This window comes from Salpingoeca rosetta (assembly GCF_000188695.1).
Source record: "Salpingoeca rosetta unplaced genomic scaffold supercont1.36, whole genome shotgun sequence".
NCBI classification, from domain to species: domain Eukaryota; class Choanoflagellata; order Craspedida; family Salpingoecidae; genus Salpingoeca; species Salpingoeca rosetta.
In genome coordinates this window covers 538,209-545,708 of record NW_004754898.1, presented here as the reverse complement: position 1 = coordinate 545,708, position 7,500 = coordinate 538,209, and the positions used below count along the sequence as shown (strand labels likewise).

Below are 7,500 nucleotides of genomic sequence, written 5' to 3'. Positions count from 1 at the left end.
GCAGCCGTCAGCTGCTTGTACCAGTCGGGAATGGCATCGTGTCCTGTGGATCAATGGCGGCCATTCATGTGACATGCCGAGGCAGTGTGACGCATGGCAGGGGCGAAGGGAGTGGGTGAATGTGTGTGGAGGTACGGGTGTGTGTGTGAGAGTGTGTGTGTGTGAGAGTGTGTGTGAGAGAGTGAGTGTGTGTGTGTGTGTGTAACAACAACAACAACAACAACAACAACAACAACAACAACAACAACAACAACAACAACAACAACAACAACAACAACAACAACAACAACAACAACAACAACAACAACAACAACAACAACAACAACAACAACAACAACAACAACAACAACAGCAGCAGCAGCAGCAGCAAAAAGGGATCACGCGTGCTCGCACGTGCAAATGCCACAGCACGGTGCTGACCTTTGAAGGAGAGACGCTTGCCAGCCTTCAACAAAGAGAGAAGAGCTGGGAAGAGGGAGCCCACAAAATCATCGCCCAATTCCTGCGCAATCAAATCAGGTTGCTGCTCCGTTGCGACCTCCCACAGCACAACGCCAAAGCTGAACACGTCTGCCTTTGCGTCGTACTTGCTGCCCATCAGCACCTCCGGCGCCATGTACATGGGCGTGCCAATGTTGGCTGTCATGCTCAAGTGCATCGTCCTGCCACCCGCCTCGCGAGAATACATCACGCCACCAGTTGTCGATGTCGATGTCGATGGTGACGATGCATTGTGTGCGGTGGAAAGGGGAGAGCCTTTGCCCAGCAACGTCATCTTGGTCGCCGTCGTGTACGGGGACGATGATCGTGACGATGATGATGATGATCGTGATGCTGGCTGCAGTGCTGCGCCATTGCTGTGACCTGCTGTTCCCGTCGTGTCTGCTGGTGTACTTACTGTTGAATGTGGTGATGATGACGATGATGAGCTCGCGAGCGGTGTTGGTTTCTTGGACAGCGTCGGTCGACGCGAAAATGAGATCGATGTGGACCTGAACAGCCTCTCAGCAGCATTCGTGTGGTGCCCTGGCGCCGATGATGTGATTGATGTCGATTGCATTCCTCGAGTTGGCTTCAAGTGCTGGCGAATGGTTCCAAAGTCGGTGATCTTCGCGCGCAAATGCTTGGACACCAGCACGTTGCCGCTCTTCAAGTCTCTGCAGTGGTTTGTGTGTGTGTGGGTTTGTGTGTGTACATGGGTGGGTTTGTGTGTGTGTGTGTACATGGGTGAGTCTGCGGACAAAGAGCAGGAGCAGGTTAAACATTGCTACATCACAGCTTCACATTTACACACACACGCAAACAGAGACAACGCGTCTCACCTGTGCACGTGGTTGAGCTTGTGAATGAACGCCATGCCAGCAACGACGTCCCGAATCAGCTGTAACTTGAGATCCCACACTGTCGTGTCTTGCGCAATGCGTGACGCCTCACGGTCGGTGCTTGCAAGCATGTCAGCTACAGTGGGCTGCTGCTCACCAGCCCCACGCTGAGCCACGCCCACACCTTGCACATGCAATGCGCGCTTTGTATCCTCCAGTACGCGCTCAAGCGCATGGTTCCCAAGCAGGCCGCGCAGGGAGCCGTGTGCGACAAATTCGAGGACGAGAAAGGGGGAGCCACCGGGGCGGGTGCCGGCGCCAAAGAAGCGCACCACGTTTGGGTGGCGCGTGCAGCGCAGAAACTCCACCTCCTTCTCAAACTCTGCCACCGTGCTCTCGTCAAACAGCATCACGTTCTGCTTCAGCACCTTCACCGCCACGGGCACGGCGTCCCACTCCGCCCGCCACACGTCCCCGTGCGCCCCCGACGCAACGCACTTCTCAAACCGCAGCTCCTCGTGCCCAATCTCCCACACCTTCTTCAGCGCCAAGACCTCCTCATCTCGCTCAGACAGCAGTTTCTTGTGCAGATCATCGCTCACGTGTGCACGGCGATAGCGGCGGTACAAAAACAGCACGAGCGGCACCAGCAGCACCGTCCCGCTCGCAACAGAGCCCGCCACGATGGCCAGGACATTAGGACGGTCGGGCTGGCAGCGGCTGTGTGCGTCGAGCGAGTGCGCAGCAGCACAGCGGCAGTCGACATAGTACCCGACCTCGTTGCTGATCGCGCCTGCGTCACTGACAGCACGCACCGCGACGTTCAGCAGTACAATGCTGCAGGTAATGGGCATGCGCTCGAGGATTACAAGCGGGGGCGCCGCGCGTGTGTTGAGCGACGTGGAGAAGTCCAGTGGACGATAGAGCGCTGTTGTCGTCAGCAGTGTGATGCGGCCCGCGGGGATGCGAATCACGCCCAGGTTGTTCAGCCAGGCATTCTCGGACAGGTCCACAACACCGGCGTTGTCCAGGCACGCCTCAAACAGGTTGCGCGTGGTCTGGTCAGACCCGAAGAACGGGCTGCGGAGGTTGCGTGCGCGGAAGAATGTCGACCCCCACGTCACGCACATGGCACGCGTTGGTGGCACGAGGGTGTGACTCACGTCCAACACCTCCGCAGAGGCAATGGTCAGGTCGGTCAGCTGCGTGCAGCCAGACACGTTGAGCTGCTGTAGGTCGTCGCGCACGGTGAGGGAGGTGAGGAGCGGGTTGTCCTGCAAGAAGACGGCGTTGAGGTCGCTGTTGGGGCAGAGCGAGATGCTGGTGTATGTCGTGTCGGTGAGGCCAAACAGCTCCACGCGCGACGCAAGCAGCATGCAGAGGTCAGCGATGGGCACGCTCGTCTCGTTCATGGCGGGGACACCGAGCGTAAGCACCTCCAGCTTCGTGTTGGCGCGCACCATGGCAGCCACAAGTGAGCTGCTGAGCAACACGCGTTTTAAATGCAGTTCGGTCAGGCGCCCTCCCTGCCATGACGCAAGCTGGCTCTCGTCCAGGAATGCCAGCGTTGGCTGGCGCGCACCGCCGTCCAGCTCCACATTCTGCAGTTTGGGAAGGAGCAGCAGTGGTGTGAGGTCCACGCGAGTGAGGTGGTGGTTGTTGAGCTGCAGCACCTGCAGATGCTTCAGCTGTGACAGGTCAGGCTGCCGTTGGAGGGGGTTGTTGTCCATGTGCAGATACGCGAGCTCGGGCAGGTTGAGGGGTGCGCTCAGGGCCGTGATGGCGTTGTTGCTGAGGAACAGGCGTTCGAGTTTGGTCAGGGGCGCCAGCCAGCGCGGGTTGAGGTGCGTGAAGCGGTTGTTGTTGAGGAAGAGGCGACGAAGGTTGGCCTGTGCGGCAAACACATCATCGGGCAGCGTGCGGAACTGGTTGCGTTGCATGGTCAGCTGCACCAGGCTCACGCACGTCGCAAACAGATCGGGCGGAATCGTGTGCAGGGCAAGGTCGTTGAGGCGGAGGCGTTCCAGCTTCGTCTGGTCGCGGAACATGCCTGCAGGCAACCGGTCGAGGGCGTTTCTGCTCAGCACAAGGTCTTGTATCGCCGTGAGGCCGTGGAAGAGGGTGGGCGGGAGGTGAGTGATGGCGTTGTTGCTCAGGGTAACGTTGAACAGGGCAGTGTTGGTGGCAAACAGCCCGTCTGGCAGCGACGTGAGGCGTGCGTGGGCAAGATCAAGCCTGCCCAGCATGGTGTTGTTGCGGAAGAAGGTGGGGTACAGCGTGTACACCGGGTTCTTGCGGAGCGCAAAGCGGCTGAGTCTTGGCAACGGGTGCAGGAGCAGCGGGGGCAGACGCTGCAGATCGTTGAAGGACAGGTCGAGTTCCGTCAATTGCGTCATGCCGCGAAAGGCTGTTTCGTCCAGTTGTTGCAGGCGGTTGAAGCGAACGAAGAGAACACGAAGGGCCGTGAGGGGATGCAGGATGCCACGCGGGAGTGAAGTGAGCTGGTTACGGTCCATGTTGAGATATGTCAGCCGTGTCATGCCTTCAAACATGCCGTGGGGAAGCGCAAGGATAGACATGCGACTCAGCTCCAGCTCACGCAGCTGGCCAGCAAACACCAGCTGCGACGACGGTGATTTGCCTTTTGATGTTGTTGTTGCTGCTGCTGCCGTTGTTGTTGCTGCTGCTGTTGTTGACGTTGTTGCTGTTGTTGATGTTGTTGCTGCTGTTGTTGCTGTTGATGTTGCTGTTGCGGTTGCGTTGTGTGCTGTGTGAGGGCCGATGGTGGCGGCTGGATCGTCCGGCATTGGGGCCAGGGTGAGCTGCCCAATGGTGCCGCGCAGGAAGCGAAGAACCTCAAGGCGCGTGAACGCGTTGAGGAAGGACAGGGCAAAATTTGGGGTGGAGAGCCCGCGAACGTTGACAGTGGCCACGGAGGACCAATCGGCCGCGCGCAGCATCCACACCAGCATGTCTGACCGAATGTCACCGGAGCAATTCAGCATGCATGGCTGCAAGGCGTTGACCACGCTGCTCAGGTGGGCAGCCACCTGCTCTTGGTATGCGCTGGCATCACCATCATCTCCGCTGTTGGAGGAGAGTGGTGGGAAATCATCGGCTGTGAATGTGATGCGCAGCGCACCACCAGCACCCAAGTCGCTATCAGGCGTCACCTTTGGCTTGAGCTGCAACACGTCCGCCATGGCAACCTCCCATACGGGCGCGTCAGTCATGTTGCAGTCGACCGGCTCTGCCCGTCGCGAGCGGAGCGCAGGGAGAAACGAATCAGAGCCCACATTGGTGTTGGTGTTGGTGTTGGTGTTGGTGTTGGTGTTGGTGTTGGTGGTGGTGTTGGTGGTGGTGGCGTTGGTGGTGGCAGTCGTCGTCGCCGTAGTCCCTAATGTGGCGATGGTGGTGCCAGTGTCAGTGTTGTGTGGGTTGGTGTCCTCGATGCCATTGCTCATATCTGTTGGAGGCTCGAACGTGCCGCGGTTGCTGTTGATTGTGGAATCTGCCGTGCCAGTGCTGGCGTGAGAGACGCTGCCGTCAGCCTTGTCGCGCAGCTGCCGCGACGAGGGATCGCTTGACTCGCTTGACGTCGACTTGTCGTTGGCACAGACGGTGGACAGCATGTCCTGCAGCGCAGAGAGGTCGGCCTGATGGTGTTGCCATTGCCGTGGTTGGTGGTTGGTGGTGAAGACGAAATGAGGAGCGGAGAAGAGCAACCATATCACAACGAGCACAAACACAAGCACACACACAGAAGAATGTACAAGCACACTCATAGGAACATCCACACAAGAGCACACACGCGCACACAAACACAAGCACACACATACAACAAACAAAAGCACACACGCGCACACAAACACAAGCACACACATACAACAAACAAAAGCACACACGCGCACACAAACACAAGCACACATATACAAACAAAAGCACACACGCGCACACAAACACAAGCACACACATACAAACAAAAGCACACATGCGCACACAACACTCTCAACTCGCGCACACACCTCGCTGTGACTGTTGTGGCTGAAAACAGCAGCAGGTGAGGCAGCGGCGGCATTGGTGCCAGCAATATCAGCCGGTGCGTGCAGGTTGTGGGTGATGTTGTGGCTGTCCAAAAGACCAGAGAGCGAAGTCAAGGTCGCTTGCACCCTGGCACACAACGCGGGGTTGCTATGCGTGTGCGTCTGTGGCTGCTCCTCTGGGCTTGTGTTGCTGCGGCCGGAAGCAGCAGTAGCCACGGAAGAATATGGGATGACCAGCATCACCACAGCGAGTACAACTACAACCATCCTCACTGACACCATTGCCGAGAAACACTGGTGCTGCTGCAGCTGTTGCTGGTGACCCTCGTCTGCGCTGCTGGTGCGACCGCTGCGTTGTTCGGCGATGCTTCTGTCGTGCCAGCACCATCAACCACCATCTTGGATGTAGAAAACTGGCGATGACACCCGCAACATTCATTTGTTTGTGTTTTCTGCAGGAAGGAGTGTGGTGGGGATGGGGTTGACTGCTGGTGGTGGTGGCAGTGATGATGGCAGTGATGAACTTGGCGGTGATGATGGCGGTGTGCCTGCCGGTGAAGCATCGCGCCCGCGCGTGACAAGCATTTGGAACATGGGTGGTGATTCTGCCTGGAACTGGGACAGTCGGCCTCAATCGCCTCCATCGCACAGCGGCATGAGCGCAGTGTTCACGGAAGACGTGCATGGAATCGGCAGTGATGACGCTGAAGCGGACACCGAGCACCCGGCTTCAGATCCACATGCCCATCTTCTTCTCAATGGACTCCCGCCGAGCGGGCCACGATCACACGACAGGAGCCCCGCATCTGCCATCTGGGGTATAACTTGTTGTGTGTGTGTGTGTGCGTGTATGAATGTGCGTGTGTGTGTGTGCGCGCGTATGTTGGGACTTGCTGTGACTGCACTTGCCAATGTGTGTGCGTGTATGAGTGTGTGTGTGCGTGTATGTTTGGACATGCTGTGACTGCACTTGCCAATGTGGATGCATGTGTCCGAGACTCCCATTTTCCGCTTATGTTTGGATGCCTCACGCACACTTACTGGTGTTGCCTGGCTGCTGTTGATGTTGTTGTTATGCCAGCATGGATAAAGGACTTTGTGATGCCCAGGGTTGGTGACAATGTCAAGTGTGTGGCTTTGCATGTTTGCCCGTGTGTGTGTGTGTGTGTGTGTGTGTGTGTGTCTGTGTGTGTGTGTCTGTGTGTGTGTGGGGGGTGTGCGTGTGTGTGTCTGTGTGTCTGTGTGTCTGTGTGTCTGTGCACGCGCGCGCGTGTGCGTGTGCGTGTGTGTGTGTGTCTGTGCGTGTGTGTGTCTGTGTGAAGAAACGCCTTCTCCACGGCATGCTGCTTCGAAACCTCATGTTGATTCTGCCTTTGCTTGTACTCCACATCACAGGGAAAGTTGACGATGTTTCGAGGCGTGTATGTGCCGGCATGCATCGGCATCATCGGCCCGACGCTGTTCCTTCGCATCTCCTTTGTCATTGCAGAGGTATGTGTTCGTGTGTGTGTGTGTGTGTGTGTGTGTGTGTGTGTGTGTGTGTGTGTGTGTGTGTGTGTGTGTGTGTGTGTGTGTGTGTGTGTGTACGTCGGGCAGTCAACAGCAAAGCATCTCGCTCCAGCTTCCACACCAGCTCATCTTCTGCATTGGCCGATGGTTGCACGTGGTGTGTGAAGGTTGGGCTGTACTACACGCTGGGCATGGTGGCCATGATCCTGGTGCTCGCGCTCATGACGACATCCGGTGTGAGTGGTGAGTCAAGCCTCGCATGTGCCGGCGTGTGTGTGTGTGTGTGTGTGTGTGTGTGTGTGTGTGTGTGTGTGTGTGTGTGTGTCTGTCTGTCTGTCTGTCTGTCTGTCTGTCTGTCTTCGTGTGTCTGTGTGTCTGCAGTGGTACACCTTCGAGTGCATCAGACACTGCATCTCGACTTTTATGCGCATTTGCGCTTCCTCGTCCCCACCCGGTCTCTGACCTTTGCGTGTGCACATGTGTGCCCCTCCCCTCCCCCTCCACAGCCATTGTCACAAACGGACGCATGCGGAGTGGGGGCCCATACTTCCTCATCAGCCGCACCCTCGGTGCTGAGCTTGGTGGCGCAATCGGTTGGTCATGACACGATGTCACTGCGCTGCTTC

General features: G+C 57.4%; 2 protein-coding genes across 2 annotated transcripts in view; one reads left to right on the top strand and one right to left on the bottom strand.

Annotated features, from left to right (window-relative positions):
* PTSG_10385 (TKL protein kinase) overlaps window positions 1-5,770 on the bottom strand; it is a 6,120-nt gene extending 350 nt beyond the window's left edge. The window contains exons 1-4 of the mRNA XM_004988379.1: window positions 5,348-5,770; window positions 1,323-4,978; window positions 421-1,157; window positions 1-43 (exon numbers count right to left, since the gene is read on the bottom strand). The exon at window positions 1-43 is cut by the window's left edge and continues 350 nt beyond it. Coding sequence (XP_004988436.1) covers window positions 1-43; window positions 421-1,157; window positions 1,323-4,978; window positions 5,348-5,647 — 4,736 coding nt within the window. The 5' untranslated portion in view covers window positions 5,648-5,770. The remainder of the gene's footprint in view (window positions 44-420; window positions 1,158-1,322; window positions 4,979-5,347) is intronic.
* A 250-nt stretch (window positions 5,771-6,020) lies between these two features.
* Window positions 6,021-7,500, top strand: part of PTSG_10384 (uncharacterized protein) — a gene marked incomplete at its 5' end in the record, with an annotated part of 8,687 nt that continues 7,207 nt past the window's right edge. The window contains 5 exons of the mRNA XM_004988378.1: window positions 6,021-6,183; window positions 6,447-6,475; window positions 6,761-6,856; window positions 7,042-7,117; window positions 7,381-7,467. Of these exons, the coding sequence (XP_004988435.1) occupies window positions 6,021-6,183; window positions 6,447-6,475; window positions 6,761-6,856; window positions 7,042-7,117; window positions 7,381-7,467 (451 nt within the window). The remainder of the gene's footprint in view (window positions 6,184-6,446; window positions 6,476-6,760; window positions 6,857-7,041; window positions 7,118-7,380; window positions 7,468-7,500) is intronic.